Consider the following 16144-nt stretch of genomic DNA (forward strand, 5'->3'; position numbering starts at 1 on the left):
TTTTAATGTCTCTGGCAGGCTGAGTGAAGCCAAGTTGGACACGAAGGATTTGGAGCAGCATCCAGAAGGGGTGGGCGTGCACATGGCTGGAAAGGCAGCGTAGATAAAACAAACCCCAAAAAGCTCCTGGCAGCTGAATAAAACAGGCCCAAAGGATGTCTGTCATAGCATGGTGTCCAAGCCCTTCTATCTGTCCCTGGCTTTGTTCACGGCCTGGTTTCACCACCGCTTTCATCTCCCTCCCTGCTGCTCCCTTAGGTGGCTGTGTCATTTCTACTGACAAAAGGAGGAAAACATGAATCCACAAGAAAATATATAAATTACTGTCGATGCATCTCATCTTTTGTTTTGTTTGATGAATGTGACTGCATCCATAATTTGTCCGTGCACCCTTGTTAACAGGGCTTGGGTTCAATTAATCAGCCTTGCCTATAGAGAATTGTGTCTATTGTCACGTATCATTAAAATGTCAGCTGAAATCACCATGCGTCTTTTTCTTTCTTTCAGCATGTCCAATTAATCCAATCATGTCTCTTGCAAAATGGCAAAAGAGACTAGGAAGTTGTGGTGTGATTATTATTATTATTTCAATTAATTACTGCAGCGCATACACAGCAATAGTCATTTAAAATGATTATAGGGTAGATGCCACGGACTTCCGGGTTCCACACACATCAGCGTCGTTTCCAGCCACTGATGGCCGCGTTCCAACACTCGCAGCCCCACCCCTGCGCCCCCCAACCGCTTGCCCATTGGCGGGAGCGCGCAGGCCGCATTAACTTTCTGAAATGCTTCGGACAACTGAGACAGACACTACACACTCGCACCCGTCGATGGGAACGTGCAACTGAGGGGCACAAAGGCGAAGCGCAAGAAATGGGACGCAGCCCACACGCAGGAAGGGAAACAAAGGTTGTTTTTTTTCCTTCTTTTTTTTTTTTTTTGATGTGTGAAAACCAGGAAGTCGGAAGTCCCGCCTCCTCTGTGGCATATACCCCCATTCAACTGATTTCCACAAGGGGGTGCTAGCGGTCTTAGAAATGAATAACACCACTTGTTTACGGCAGTAACCACGTTTTACCACAGTCAGATATGACTGAAGCAGTTCCACTGTTGTTGCCCTGCGAGTCTGTTAATAAACCCAGTTGTTGAACCTCCATGAATATGAAAATTCATGACAGAAGTTAACATTAAAAAAGAAACAACTTAATGTACACTGAAAGTGAAATGTGGAAATTAAACACTCATCACCACCACAAGAAATGATGCTGACTCATTGCTAGGTTAGTGTCAGCTATATTACAAACCTTTACGTCATGGAACTGGCACAACAGCACAGCTGTCAGAAAGTTTTTATTTTTTATTTTACTGTATTTTTGTTTTGTTAGATTTTTTGCAAAAAGTGGCATCTCATGACACACTGTCCTGCCCGTTTGCTCCCCGTCGAACTACTGAACTCCAGATGGAGCAGACTGGCTCACTTATTAAAGATTTACCAGCGGAGTCTGCTGCTGTACCCTTGACCTTCGTACAGTGACTGCACAAAGTGTGTGTGTGTGTGTGTGTGTGTGTGTGTGTGTGTGTGTGTGTGTGTGTGTGTGTGTGGGGTGTGTGTGTGTGTGTGTGTGTGTGTGTGTGTGTGTGTGTGTGGGTGGGTGGGTGGGTGGTTGGGTGGGTGTGTGTGTGTGTGTGTGTGTGGGTGGTTGGGGTGGGGGGTGGGGGGGCAGGAAGTCCAATAACGACTTTGCTGGGTTTGCCACTTGACAGCGCTGGCAGGCTGTCAGCAGAGAGAATGCAATATCATTTGTAGTAAATTACAGGCCTTGTAAGTCAAGTTTGCACTGACAGCTCCCTTGGACGTCTCAAAGAAAACACCTCTACCGTGAAAATTGCTAGCTTTGGGATTACAACACCAACAAAAGTACTTCAAGCTTTATAAAATACACTTTACTACAAAATCGTGTTACATCACCTGCGCCACAATTTAGGCTTGGTTCGCCTGATCTGAAGTCGAATCTACATTCTATGAGATGATGCGCCCGTCTACAAAAAATAAGGCCCCAAGGTCCGTGATTTGAGAGGACAGTAGAAGTACCGGGAATGTAATGGCTGACTGTCCACCGTAAAAAGCAATTGCTGCCCACAGTGAGGCACAGCATGTGGTCATGCTCCAGTTAGTCACCACAGGTCAAGTGTTCTAAAAAAAAACAAAAAAAAACTTGTGAAATAAATGCATACACATTGCATAATCAGACAGTTTGTGTATCCGAAATTGTCTCAGTGATTTTGATGCATGCTGGTGACAGAGCAACACAAAGCAAAGTAAATTACCACGAGCACGCTTGAGAAGTTACATACACACAGCGCTTTGCCATGACCCTCGTGATTTGTGTGTTGCTGAGTGAGTCCATTTTACCTCCCGGCTACATGGTCCAGACTAGATCTAGATCACTGCCTCAGTGCTTGTGCTGCTCTCAGAGGATGTGACCTCAATACATTCAATAACCCTGCTCTCATGTGCGCAACAATATTGGAGAAACTGCATTATTTTTTTATTTTTTTTACCTTACTTGCTGCTTATGAGGCTACATTGTTTTGTGCCGGTGTTAAAATCAGATATGTAACAAATAAAATATCTGCTGCTAAATATTTTTAGGTACAGTATTCCAAAAAGATTATCGATTTTTTTTTGGCACTATTTGTCATTCACTGTAATGATGATTCACTCTCACCTGCATATGTTATCGGGTGACACATTATTGAGGCCAAACAAATCATAAAACCCTACTTACTAGATACATATGGCTCATACTAACTTGCCACGCCGACGCTGTGATTGATTTACTGTAATTTAAGACCTTTTCCAGAATAAGAACGCTGTTTTAATAATAAATATTAATAATACTGTTAGCAGGAAGTTACTTTAATTTATTAATCTGTGATTTCCTCATTCTAAGAGAGGAGCATTCCTTAGCCAGGTGACTTTGTGGGATCCTGCATTTGGCACCCGCCTGCGAGACGAAAAGGATCCAACATGTGCCGTAAGGATGATTACATGTCACAGAGCCCTGGGTTTTGGTTCCCAGACTGGGAATGTGAGCCTCTCTCGCCCACAAGCACAGTGGCCGCCAGTGTGTCACCAAAGATAGAGCCACAGCGCCCCCTTTTGGTTGTATTAAAATAGACAACGCTTGGACAGTGGCAAAAAGTGATGATTCTTATATATATTTATTTATTTTAAGTAAAACTTGAGTTAATTAAGCTCATCAATCATTTAATACACTTTTTTTTTTAACAAGACCGAATGAGACTCTCATATCCTAGAATCAAAGTACAGTATTGCTCAAACTACTTTTTTCATGATGTGTGCATTTTAGAGCATTTATAAGAAATGTTGCAACCTATAACCTTCACCAATTAACCAAAAAAAGAAACAAGTCTGTTTGGATAAAGTACAGCGCATATAAAATATTCAATAGACCACGTTAATGTGTATGAAATCCTAAGAAACGTTGTAAGAAAGCATCTTATGGAAGAACACACGACACCAAACCTTAACAATAATAAAACCATAAACTAACAAATTAAGGTTGCAACTTGCGAACATGCACGTGTCTCATGGGCCAGTCTAAGACAAAAGCCACAATATAACAGAAATACAAAAATATTCACACATGAGTGTTGCCACAGGTAAATATTTGTTGATTGCATTGCATTAGTAAAATTTCCACCAACATTAATAACAATGGAAACCATACATATAATAGTAAGGATAGCGCATACCAACACTGGTAAGAATATGACAAACAAAAGTTGACACGAGCAACACAGGCTAAATCTGATGTTATAAAGGTATGAATCTGAAAAGTATATAGGCATTGCTTTATTAGAAGCACAGGGAGAACATGCAAACTCTACCCAGGAAGGCCAAAGCCCGGACTCGAACTCACGTCCCCTGCACTGGGACGCGGAAGTGCTAACCAGTCAGCCACCGTGCCGCCTAGTTATTTACAATTATATGTATATCAATGCTGGATTTCAGTGCAGCCTCCAGGCCCTGTCACCCGTCCCCATCATTATTACTATTATAGCCATCCGCACAACTAGCTGCATGCATATATATACACATGCGTATTGAGCAGATTGTCCGTATTAACACAAATACAATCAAAGAACACAGGAAATTTGAGTCACCCAATTTGTGCATTAAAAGAAGCAAGATTTTGTCAACTGTTGCCAGAATGGGAAACACTTCCAACACCAGTCCACCTCTTGCATTACTTATACTACTTGACTGTGCAGTGTGTTGCAGTGTGACCGGGTCTATGCAATAGAGAAGCAACTTTTTAAAGTAATCCAAGACTTTGAAAATGTCATCTCAGTTTCAAGAGATGTGCCAAACCTATGGAGAAAAACTGTAAGACAATTCAGATTTTTTTTGTTTAAATTGAATTAGAATTATGAAAATATTTGTATCTCAAACTTGCTGATCTCAATGTTTGTGTAACACGAAGGTGATTATAACACGTTTTATTTTCATTAATAAACTAAATCATTTAACCAGTTATTGCCTCCGCAAAATTTAATTTGGAATTGAATGTTTGTGGAGTTCTTTGATATTTCAGAAGAATTGATGTTACATAATTAATCAACATTGTATTGAAGTGAAGTGAATCGAATCGAGAAAAAAACGAATCAAACTGAACTCTTGAGACTCGAAATAGAATTGATTCAGGAAATTTAGAACCGATACCCAGCCCTACCGGTTAGCACATCACATTCACAGTTCAAAGGTCATGGGTTCAAATCCAGGCACTAGACTTCCTGTGTGGAGTTCCAATGTCCTCCCCAAGCCTGCGTGGCTTTTCTCTGAGTACTCCTGTTTCCTCTCACATTCCAAAAAAACATGCTTGGTAGGTTAATTGAACACTCTGAATTGTCCATAAGCATAAATGGGTGTTCGTCTATGTGTGCCCTGCGATTGTTCGGCAACCATTTCTGGGTGTACCGTGCCTTTTGCCTGAAGAAGGATGGATGAATGAATGAATTAGACAGTCTTTCTCTCTTTAGCAAGTTTAAGTGCATTAGCATACTCCTTAAGGTTGGTCTGGAGTTGGTTGGCTTCAGGTCGATCTTCTGGCCTCAAGCAAAGCATTGACTTGATCATTTTTTGCTGCAATAAATAAATAAAACAGAAAATGTGCATATGTTGATTAAGCCAAGATTCTCAATCATTCAAGTTGTTCCTGCGAGACTCGCATTCTTGCAAGTAAAATGTCAAAATGTTGATGTGTGCTGTACCTCTGTGGGGAAATGGTATGAAAACTCTAGAGGGAGTTTCTGGTTTCTGACATCATCCCAAAGCTGGTTTAGAGGGAATGACAAAATAGAGTAAGAACATGTCGAATGAGGTTGAATGAAAATTATACTATCTATGAAGACAATTGTCACTGTCACATTTTATGACCACGGCTCAATAGTAGCTTAACTCACCTTGATTCTTTCAGAGCCAGTGATCGTGCACCAGACGAGTTCAAAATAAATCAGACCCAGAGCAAATATGTCCACTTTTCGATCATAAGCAATCTTATCTTTCTGCAAAAAATATAGAATGCAGTAATCATACAGTAAAAAAAAAAAAGAAGAGAACAGCACACTAGTGAGCTTAAATCCCACTTGATATTATGATTTTCACGGTCATAACGACCTTCTGAGGATGATCACAATGTGACCCCCGATCAAATGAAATTTTAATTTGTGTAACAAATTCTTTCACATTTCTAATTGCCATTTTTTGTTGCTATTAGACAAAATGTGCTTAGCTAGATAGATAGATAGATAGATAGATAGATAGATAGATAGATAGATAGATAGATAGATAGATAGATAGATAGATAGATAGATAGATAGATAGATAGATAGATAGATAGATAGATAGATAGATAGATAGATAGATAGATTTTAATTGATTAGAATAAATATCACAGCAGCAACCAGAAGAGCGTGCACTTAATTTTTCACAACTACTTTCCTGGCAAAAGAGACAGAAAAAAAAAGACAAAAGAGAGGGAAGAAAACACAAAAAACAATGGAGTGGAAAAAAAGCAGAGGAATAAGGTTCAAGTTTGTTGTTGGAATGTTTCAGACAAAACAAAACTAGAAAGTAAATATTACGATATTTATATTTATGTTTATACTACCCTATATATATGATGATATCTCCTATTGACAAAATTGGATGTATGCAGATTTTCTCACCTGCTCAGGCGCCATATAAGACGGAGTTCCCCTGTACACGCTTCTGTCCTCACTGTCAGAAATAGTATCAACAGTAACTAGGCCAAAATCCCCAATCTTCACTGTTTTATCCAGTCCAAACAGGATGTTGGCAGGCTAAGGATTCAAAAAAAGACAAATACAGTTGAAAATCTCCACTGCGTAACATTGGAGCAGGTATTTGCCTGACTTGCATGTCCTATTGAAGCATTCTTGCTTTTTTTGTAGTCCAACATAAAGATTTTTAAGAACAAGAACATAGCCTTGACAAAAAATGATGGCACCCCAAATTTAATATTTTAGTCAAAAGACCTTCAAGAGACTGTAATCAAGCAAATTTACATTTGTCTTATTCAAGTTATTAAAATGACCATTGTGGGTTTTTCTTTCACAGAAGGGTACCAACAATTTCATTCTCACGTAATACCTTACATTGACTCTGTAACCGCAGTAAATAAACTTAACTCGCCTTCAAATCTCTGTGTATTAAATTTTTGGCATGAATGCCTTCCACTCCTGAGACTATTTGCTGTACAATTTCAAAACTGCGTTCACGTCTTTCTGAAGACTTCACATTCTGAGTGTTCATCTCATCAATCCACTCTCGGAGGGTTTTAATGTCACACAACTCCATCTGAATATAGAGGAACCTTGTAGATGATTTTGCGATAGACCTGCAAAAGAGAAAAAGAAAAAGTGATTCAACCCTTGTTTGAGTCGTTAATATATTCTGCAGAGCAAAAAAATCTTTCTGAATTCTTAAATAAGACTCACTTGAAAAAACTGCCACATTTGCTAGCAGTATCTTCCATCCAACATGCGTAGTATCTTATAATGTTGATGTGCTCAAGATTTGATAAAGCCAAAATCTCCCTTAAAGATGTTCTGACCAAAAAGATGACAGCTGTTTAAGATGCACTGCACATGCAACATTAGCAGAATGTGTGCATTAACTATTTCTGTGAACAGAGACTTACTCTTTACAGGCAGCAACCTTCACAGCATAGTTCTTTCCATCAAGCTTGTGTTTTGCCTTGAAAACATAGCCAAATGCTCCTTGACTTATGTATTGTATACAGTCAAAGTCGTTTTCAAACCTGTCGAATGGAACAGGAAACTGATGCTATCTGTATCTAACATGGTCACAGGTCAAATCATTCACGTAAAACTCACATACTGTACCTTGAACTGACTAATTGTTGACTATTATCGTCACGTTCTTTGACATCTCCACTCTTTACATCCTTAATGAACACATTTATAGAATGAAGACGAAACAAACAAAAGTAGTGAAGTTTTAATTACATTACATTTATTTTACCTGTTGATTAGCATTTGGGAAATTCGCTGCAATTCTAAGGAGACAAAAAAGGAAAGAACAGCAGGGGAAAAAAAACCTTAATGTTGTCTTGTGCAAATATGTTGTAGTTTAATCCAAGTTGAACTCAGATAGTGACTTACTTTCTTTTGGGTTTGCAGTCTGGACTTTGACCCTTGGGTGGAGAAAAGTAAACAACATACAATACAGTTCTTCAGATTAGACTCACTTGACCTATCAAATTTTGTTTTTAAAGAAAACGGTCTGAAATATTTGACTTTCCCTGATGCAGTATACATAACATTTATTGCATTGCTAATAACACACCTGATCTTTGGGAGAAGACTCAGCAAACTCTACTGAAATACTGGGGGAGGAACTCGTGCTTTTTGATGGTGCATTAGGGGATACCCTTTAAAAATGAAAAGACAAAAATGTTCTGTGAAACAAAAAGACATATTTGAGGTACCATTCAGCAACTTACTCCAAGTTTGGAGAGGACATCATGCTGGCTCTTCTGGTGTATGCAGAGGACTGCAAGCCCTTTTAGGAAAGAAATAATAATAATGAAATAAAGTAACTCATTATCAGTTTAGGCCAGCACTTCTCAATTATTTCTGTCACCCCCCCCCCCCCCTCGCCTCCCTACATAGGTTTGCAGGAGTACCCGTTGTGAACAGCTAAGGTGTCAATCTGCTTAGAAGCTGTTTGAGTCATAAATTGTCGAATAAAAAGGCTATTGTAAAGATATTTTATGGCTAAATTGCTCCATGGAGCAGCAGCTTTAAGTGTGGCGTTGTTCAAACTGTGTATAATGTTTGCTGGCTTACAATAATGTTGAATACTGTATACTTTTTAAGGAATAACGCCTATACTTGTTTTTGATTTACTAGGTCTACTATGCTACTGTATTGTAACTTGCATGTAGCAGCTTTTTTTTCATGCAAACCATCTAAAATTCAACATTCGACATTAAACAAATTGAAAAATTATTTTCAGCTAGTTAGACAGAATTGCATTTTGCAAAAAAATATACTAATGTCAATTTATTATTATTTTTTTTTTTTTAATGTGTTATTCTGACCTATTATTAGTGAAGATTTTGAGGTTTACGATCTGGACATCTAAATGAGATCCATCACATGCCTCTCAATCCAGCCCAAATGCACAAACAAATGATTGTTGATGCTACTTATTTTCACACCTGTTGGTAATATATATGTAGGTTAACTCATTCACTGCCATTGACGGCTATATACGTCAAAAATTAATTGAAACAATTTCTATTAGTTTAACATTTTTCCACTTTTTTTAACAAGAGTATGAAAACCTAGAAAAAAAATATTGTACATTTAGAACAGATATACAATTTGTGATTAATCGTGAGTTAACTAGTGAAGTCATGTAATTAATTACGAAAAATTTGAATCGCATGACGCCCCTAATTTTTAATATTTTCTTCTTTGAAAAATAAGTAATTTTAATTATCATTATTACTTCTAATAATCTTTTCTTTAAAAAATAAAAGTTTATTAAAAATTAAAATTAAAATTAAAATTAAAATTAAATCATAATTAATCACATGACTTCATTAGTTAACTCACGATTAATCACAAATTTGATATCTGTTCTAAATGTACAATAATTCCCCCCCTTAGGTTTTCATGCTCTTGTTAACAAAAGTGGAAAAAAATTTTAACTAATAGAAATAGTTCAAATGAATTTTTGACGTCTATAGCCGCCAATGGCAGTGAATTAGTTAAAAAGCACAATACCTTCAATCAAATGAACTTTCAAAGTATTTTTTCATTGAGAACTTCCAATATAATGTAAGTACAGTTTGAATTATGATTTCAGAAAAACAACAACACAAGAGCAGAAGCCAGTAAACAATACCACACTGTCTTCTTTTTCAAGGGCATAAGAAGCCAACTGAGCGGCATTTTGCTTGGCTTCCTTGACAGTCTTTCCCATACCCACTGGGTAGTCCTTGCAATTGATCACACATTTGTACGAAAATCTGTGGAGACAGCGAGTGACAACATTTGAATTTATTAGTGTCAAAATTAAATTGAGATTCTAGCTTGCGTATTCTTAAGTGCCTTTGGAGGATTAGCCTTACTTGTGGTTATGAGCTGGGCCACTTCTCTCCACTTCCATAAAATTAAGAGTGCGATGTGTTTTCTGACAGCGACTGTTGATAATTCCGATAAAATTGTTCTCGACTAAGCTATCATCTTCGGTCTTTAAACTTGGTGTCTTGTCACTGTGGTAAAAAGACAAAGAAAGTTGAATTCATCAAATGAAATCAGGCATGTCCACTGATTTCAAAGACAAATGTGCTCACCAGCTCTCTGACATGTCCTCCTTTTGTTGATTTGAAGAATCAGACGATTTCTCACCTTCACTCTGAAAATAAATACAGTATTTTTGATAGATTGGTTGGAGTAGGCCTACTTGCCTTTTGTGGCAAAATGGTCATAATAAAAAAATAACAGTAGTTCTCGTTCGTGAGATTCTGCAATTTCCTTGGTAGATAGTCTGGAACATTGGGCAAATGCACAGATATTTTGGGAATCGGTACACAAATAAAAAAAAAAGGGCATCATTGCCAAAATTATGAAGTAATGTGATACTTATCCAGTACAATTTAAAACAAATCTTCTAGAGAGAGAGCGGGCCAGGTGGGCGCATATGTTAGCCGCTGATCAGCGGGTGCACAATTCTAACAAGGACTCGAACAAATGTCCATCAGATATCAAAACACTTGAGGGGAAATTAATGACAGAATGGGTGATACTTTTTATTTTATTTTATATTGATGAAAGTAGGGAAAATGGCTCCACTAGAAAGAGCACTTTTTTTCATCCTTTGCAAAAGGGCTGGTGTTGGAACAACACTAGGGGTGTGTATCTGTGCACTTACCTGCGACGCTTCATATATGGCATGATATGCAAGCTTAGCAGCTTCTTCCTTAGCTTCCTTCTTTGTTGTCCCAGTGGCTTCTGGATATTCAATCTTCCCAACCAAAAATCTACATCTTAGGGAAAACGAAACATTACATTAACAACTCTGTGTTTATAATTTGGCAGCATTATTGAGTCTTACTGAAATGACTTGTGTGATCCAGGTTTTGTGGACTCGAAAAATTTGACTTGCATCTTGATTTTCTGACCATAAGCATAGAGCCAGGACACGTGATCTTTGATTGTTTGACCAACTGGCTCAATAGAAGCCTCTGATGCATGCTCCTCCTGTCAACATAAAAAAATACTCTCCATTTAATACAACAATACCAAAATACATCAAATAAATCCCAAAAAATAATGTATGCAATTTACATTTACCTTTTCCATTAAGCTTTTTAAAGCATACTTGGCAGCGTTCTGTTTGGCCTCCTTCTTACTATTTCCCACACCCTCTGGAAATGCTTCATCGTTAAAAACAACTCTTATGGCAAATCTGTGATTAAAAAACAATAACAAACATTGAACACAACCACTACACTGTATAGTTGAAAAACCTGGAGCGCCCCCCCCCGATCACTTCCTAGTAATGGACAAACTAATAAAACCCACGTACTGTATGTAATGCACTCGACTGTAAATTTTTCAACTCACGTTTTATTGTGATCCGGGCCATCGAAGCTGATATCTTCATACTTCAGTTCTGAACGTGTTCTCTGAGTGTACTCGTTCAATTCAGCTATGTAATTTTTGGCATCCATCACAAAACACTACCTAAAATAAAATGGAGCATTGTAAACACAAATTAATTACATAATAGTGTCATAGGCTATTCAAATTCGCATAAATTGTATATAAAAACACACAGTCACCAACGTTGCTCTTGATCCGTCGCTGTCGCTGAAGCTTGTGATAGGTTTCGGTTTCGATTGCTTGAAATGAAAACTTCCTGCTTCTGCGTGGCATCTTCCCTTCCCGTGTTTTCCAAAAACACAGCATTCCCTACAACACATAAGAAGTCGGTTAACTTCATGTTCCGTTTGCAACTACAACGAAGGGGCATGTTGGTCACAACGGGATGTTGTAAATGATCGATGGGCTAAATTTAGGAAAACTAGTTTAGACGATATATGGGATCACTTCTGACAGCCCCCTATGCCCGTCCACCAGACATGTAATGCTTGCAGGGGAGCGGGGTAGGGTCGTGTCAGAATAACCCAACCCTGACTATATGGTCATCTAATGACATCACTTCCAACACCTTATCCTGCAGCTGGACACGTCCAGAAATGTTTTAGTGGGGGTCAATCGCAGTTCAAATATGTATCATGACAGTAGAGTACACCGACCCTCTGCACCTGTGCTCTTTGATCTTGGTGGGATTTTTGCTCTATCACTGAAAGTATACACAGTTAAAATAGGACCTTAAACGTTACTCACACCAGGTTGCACAACACAATGACGTGATGGAGAGGGAATGTCCACGTGACCGGTCCTGATGCCCACGTGATGGTCCGAATGCAGAAGATTGGGATTTCTGAAAATGGTCCATTTTTCATTTTCATTATCATTTACAGTTTGCATTTTCTCTCCCCAATAAAACTGTACCTAATCCTCTCCTATAATGTTTCACAAGGCGGGAGAATAAAAAAGAGAGATCCTCAACCATTCCTCTTCACGCACTTTCTCTAAACAACCAGCGACCTGGGTCATCTGACTCCTCGATCTGTACTTTCCTCTTATGCCCCTCCACAGGTTTTCAATGGGGTTGAGGTCTGGGGAATAAGATGGCTATATGGGAGGAGCTTTATTATGTGTCTGGTAAACAATTTGTATAATGTTCAGTTGTTCTTCTCCACTTCAGTGCATTCAGAGAGAGATGCGTTTTGGTAAAAAAGCAAACATTCACATCTAATAACATCTATCTGAATCACTTGATCTCTTTACAGTGGGTCTTTGAATGTCAAACATCTGTAAAATTACTAACACAAATATTTAATAAGGGTTTTCTTAAGGTTAAATTTTTTTATTTGACCAATTAACTCAATGTTGAAAATCAGTATTTTGAAAATCTGTATTTCATAATGAACCTGCTGAATCATTGTACTCATTAATAATGCAAATAATACACAGACTTATTCACATCCATTATTAAGGATTGTAATAGTTTTTCTACCACATTTATTGAAAATCTGTATTTTTATAAATATTGACATTTACCTTCTGAATCTTTGTATTTGTTAATGTTGCAATTTATATGCAGAAAAAATGCCATATTTAAAGTTTTTGCCATACAAAAAACAAACAGTATTTTCTGCCGGGTTAAATCCAGGTAATCACAGATTGAGCCATTATTTTTCATTGAATATAATAGACCTGCATTAACTTGCGTTATGGTTTAATATTTAGAGCAACATTCTCATAGCCATCAAGCTGTATGTGCATAATATTATAGCAAGGATGACTAGCAAGTAGGCATACACAATCACTATTTATCCAATCCACAAAACTTTTCCAGTACACAGAAATCCAATTAATTGGAAATGTCTCATAAATATGTGATCTCACAATTGTAATGTTGTGTAAAGGAATATAACGAGAACCATTTTTACTGCTGCATACTTGCCGAAAGCAGACTACAGTATTTCCTCTCTCTAATGGACTGGAGTGGGGTGGTGGTATTGGTACTATTGGGTGGGTATATTCCCTTATCTTCCATCCGTCCATCTATCTATCTATCTTTCCATCATCCATCCATCCATCGGCCATGTAGCAGTGGTTAGGGAGGGACCACTGCATTTAAGTGGTCATAATGATGTGGTTGAAATGTTAATGTCATATATTTTAGATCAGTAAACCATAGAAATACTTCAATTCACTCAAATAATTTACAAATATACATTACATTGCATATATGAATGTTATGCAAATTACATTTAATGAAAATACTGAGACATTTACAAGAAATTATGGTACTGCTTATTGTTTCTCTATAATATATAAGATGATCAGCTTCCCTCTATACATCATTACTTTGACTGCCTGTTGTTATTGCCACTTTTACAATGTAGAAGACTCCCGGTTTGAAACTATATGTATAGATTTAAGTTCATTCATGCTCTGCTGCTGTATCCCCAGGACAGTTCGAGGACAGGTCTTCCTCATCTGGAAAGAGGAAGATATTTAACCTTATCAACAAAAACAATCAAACAAAAATGTTTAGAAAAAAGTAATGTTATGAATATGATCAAGCTTACCATTATAGGCCGTTCCACACCATATGCAGTAAAAATGGATCCCTCTTAAATAGGATGTCAATATTTGCAGTTGATCAAAGGACTGTAAGAGACAGATTACACGGGATAGATAACCAACTGAATTCCATTAGCTGCAATCTATGACAGTAACGGTATATTATTAACAAGAGCTGCATGTTCAGACGGTTTGGGAAACAAAGGGGCACCTCTCCACCGCATACTACTGTGGACTGCCGCATACTTGCGGTTCTACACCAGTGGATTCAATCACATATTTGAGTTTTTTTTAAAAGTTCAATATTTTGGGTTGTCCCCCCCATTTCCCACCATTTTTTGTGTGCAGAAATTGGCATACGACGTTAAAGGCAAATGTTAATCAGTGGGAATAAAATAAATAAATAAAAATTCGGGTACAAAAAAATAAATCCCCATGCATTTCACAGGGCGTCAAATTCGTCAGTTACATGCTGAGATTTGCTATTCGTGGGCTGGCCGGGTCCCAATCTCCTGCGCTGGTCCACTGTATAAACATATACAACATAATCCGTAATACCAAATTAACTGTAGATTATTGGTTTAAACTATATATATATATATATATATATTATTTTTTTAAATAATAAAAACTAACTGTTAATTCCAAAATCTCATCTTCCTCCTTTTCTTCTTCCTGAAGATGGTCTATCTCCTCTTCAGTCTCAACTTTAGGCCAGTACCATTCCTCCCTGGGGACTGTGATGCCCTGAAATGAAAGAAAACCCCCCACACACATTTAGACACAAACAAAAACTCAAGTGCTATTCATAGTAACTTCCAGTGAATGTACAGTGCATGTCATTTTTGTGTATGTACTGGTACATCATTTTCTGTCTGTGATGTCCAGATTATCCAGAGCTAGAACCAATTATTCTCCAACCTTCTGAGAATCCAACTGCTCACAGGCTCGTTGACTTCGTCTAAGGTCACCTTCAATATTTCGCTCCTCTCTCTCTGTCCTTACTCTTGACCTTGAAAGGAGACAGTGTTAGCAGTCAGATGATGAAACACTGGCATCGTAGGATGGATGAGTGCTCAGAGCCATTAGTCTTCACCTAAAATCTTCCAGAGATTTGGTCTCATTTTGTTGTTTGGCCTGTACTTTCTTTCGATACTGCACCAGTTCTGCGTCAGCTTTTCTCTTCTTTGCCTCTTCCATTCCGATGCCACCTCTGTCTGGTTCAATAAAAGACAAAAGCAGTTAGAGATCATACAATAATTTAAGTTATTATAACACACAAATAACAGAATGCCTTCTTACCAGTTTTAATATTCAATGGAATTGGATCAACTCTGCCAGCCCCTAAATTGGTAAACAATATTATTATCAACACATGCACAAAATACAGCAGCAGATCAATTTTCAGTAAGTCAAATATGAAAACGTACCTTCTTTTCCAAGGCCTTGCCCAGATTTGTAACCCATTTTCTGCAGAAGTGCAAATCCCTTATTGTTATTACTGATGGAGCTCTGTAAAGCTGTTTCACGGCTTTCCTTCTCTTGCTCCTTGAAGGTTTTTTGACGGTTTTTAATGTTGTTCTCTTTGTGCTTTTCTTCCCGTTTCATTGTCTCTTTTACTCGCCTCACCATGCTGACACCTGGCTTGACATCTTGTCTGATACAGAAGAAAAAGTCGTTATTGTATAAACAAAACGGCATTTATAGTAATTGGGTGATGAAAAAATCCCATTGTATTTAAGGATAAAGATTTAAGATAATGTTATATATGATGATTCTGAATGGGTTTCTTTTAGTTGTTTACCGTGCTATATGTTATTGGACATTATTTTACTATAGGCAAAACACGGGGGGAAAAATACAAATACATGATTTTACAGCGTGTAAGGCAGCCCAAAACACAACAGTAATGCCCAAACACGTTTATGTAAATGCCGTCTAAAAAAAACACTTACATTTGACTGAGGAAAGCATCGGACATATAATCATCTTCCTCATCAGACATGATTAAAGTTTAAAAAAAGGGGAAAAAATAATACGTAATCCCAGGATGCTTTATTATTATCCCACTGGCACCGTGCGAAGAGATTGTTGTGTTTTGGCAGTGGTTCCCGGTTCCGCAAATGTTTGGTTCTTCGACAATAACCTCCGACTAACAACAAATAAAACCATACTATTTAATCACTTCCATGTAGATGCTAGGAAGTAGTGGACAGGTGTTTTGTAATAGCTTTAAAACATATCATATATTAGTAAAGTAATTAAAATGATTACCTTCAAATTATTCAAGTTTATTCTGAGGAAGAGTTACCTGTCGGTTTATTATTTTGTT

The 16144-nt window shown here is 37.7% G+C and overlaps 2 protein-coding genes across 7 annotated transcripts; both read right to left on the reverse strand.

Annotated features, from left to right (window-relative positions):
- Nucleotides 1–1946: 1946 nt before the first annotated feature.
- Nucleotides 1947–12003, reverse strand: eif2ak2 (eukaryotic translation initiation factor 2-alpha kinase 2). 6 transcript variants are annotated; one of them, XM_086093367.1, is made up of 22 exons: nucleotides 11910–12003; nucleotides 11433–11562; nucleotides 11215–11334; nucleotides 10942–11056; nucleotides 10703–10848; nucleotides 10520–10634; nucleotides 9942–10003; nucleotides 9717–9860; nucleotides 9491–9614; nucleotides 8079–8137; nucleotides 7922–8006; nucleotides 7738–7769; nucleotides 7598–7631; nucleotides 7459–7520; nucleotides 7254–7373; nucleotides 7051–7161; nucleotides 6746–6950; nucleotides 6259–6393; nucleotides 5494–5595; nucleotides 5302–5364; nucleotides 5094–5173; nucleotides 3210–5020 (listed from the first exon to the last, which is right to left on the reverse strand). In XM_086093367.1, exons 3-22 carry the CDS (start codon nucleotides 11319–11321, stop codon nucleotides 4816–4818), a joined length of 2106 nt encoding a protein of 701 aa, XP_085949493.1. In that variant the 5' UTR covers nucleotides 11322–11334; nucleotides 11433–11562; nucleotides 11910–12003; the 3' UTR covers nucleotides 3210–4815. The 6 variants fall into 6 exon arrangements, with proteins under 6 accessions (XP_085949491.1, XP_085949493.1, XP_085949492.1 ...); XM_086093366.1 differs by having other exon boundaries at nucleotides 11427–11562; nucleotides 11910–12002; XM_086093365.1 differs by lacking the exons at nucleotides 3210–5020; nucleotides 11910–12003 and adding an exon at nucleotides 1947–2197 and having other exon boundaries at nucleotides 11215–11330; nucleotides 11427–11542.
- Nucleotides 12004–13466: 1463 nt separating this feature from the next.
- On the reverse strand, nucleotides 13467–15936 carry gpatch11 (G patch domain containing 11). Its single transcript, XM_086093171.1, has 8 exons — nucleotides 15768–15936; nucleotides 15243–15469; nucleotides 15115–15156; nucleotides 14909–15029; nucleotides 14734–14824; nucleotides 14449–14559; nucleotides 13818–13899; nucleotides 13467–13725 (listed from the first exon to the last, which is right to left on the reverse strand). Exons 1-8 carry the CDS (start codon nucleotides 15815–15817, stop codon nucleotides 13670–13672), a joined length of 780 nt encoding a protein of 259 aa, XP_085949297.1. The 5' UTR covers nucleotides 15818–15936; the 3' UTR covers nucleotides 13467–13669.
- Nucleotides 15937–16144: the final 208 nt, after the last annotated feature.

The sequence above is a fragment of the Leptonotus elevatus genome, chromosome 13 (assembly GCF_054856555.1).
Source record: "Leptonotus elevatus isolate MCC_2025b chromosome 13, RoL_Lele_1.0, whole genome shotgun sequence".
Classification (NCBI taxonomy): domain Eukaryota; kingdom Metazoa; phylum Chordata; class Actinopteri; order Syngnathiformes; family Syngnathidae; genus Leptonotus; species Leptonotus elevatus.

Coding starts and splice junctions, on each gene's coding strand:
- eif2ak2 (XM_086093367.1), bottom strand. CDS start 11,321: ATGGATGCCAAAAATTACATAGCTGAATTGAACGAGTACACTCAGAGA. Junction 10,004..10,519: donor CCATATATGAAGCGTCGCAG/GTAAGTGCACAG, acceptor ATTTATTTTCAG/AGTGAAGGTGAGAAATCGTC. Junction 5,021..5,093: donor CTCCAGACCAACCTTAAGGA/GTATGCTAATGC, acceptor ATCCTTCTTCAG/GCAAAAGGCACGGTACACCC.
- gpatch11 (XM_086093171.1), bottom strand. CDS start 15,817: ATGTCTGATGAGGAAGATGATTATATGTCCGATGCTTTCCTCAGTCAA. Junction 15,157..15,242: donor GCAAGGCCTTGGAAAAGAAG/GTACGTTTTCAT, acceptor TTACCAATTTAG/GGGCTGGCAGAGTTGATCCA. Junction 14,560..14,733: donor AGCAGTTGGATTCTCAGAAG/GTTGGAGAATAA, acceptor CTTTCATTTCAG/GGCATCACAGTCCCCAGGGA.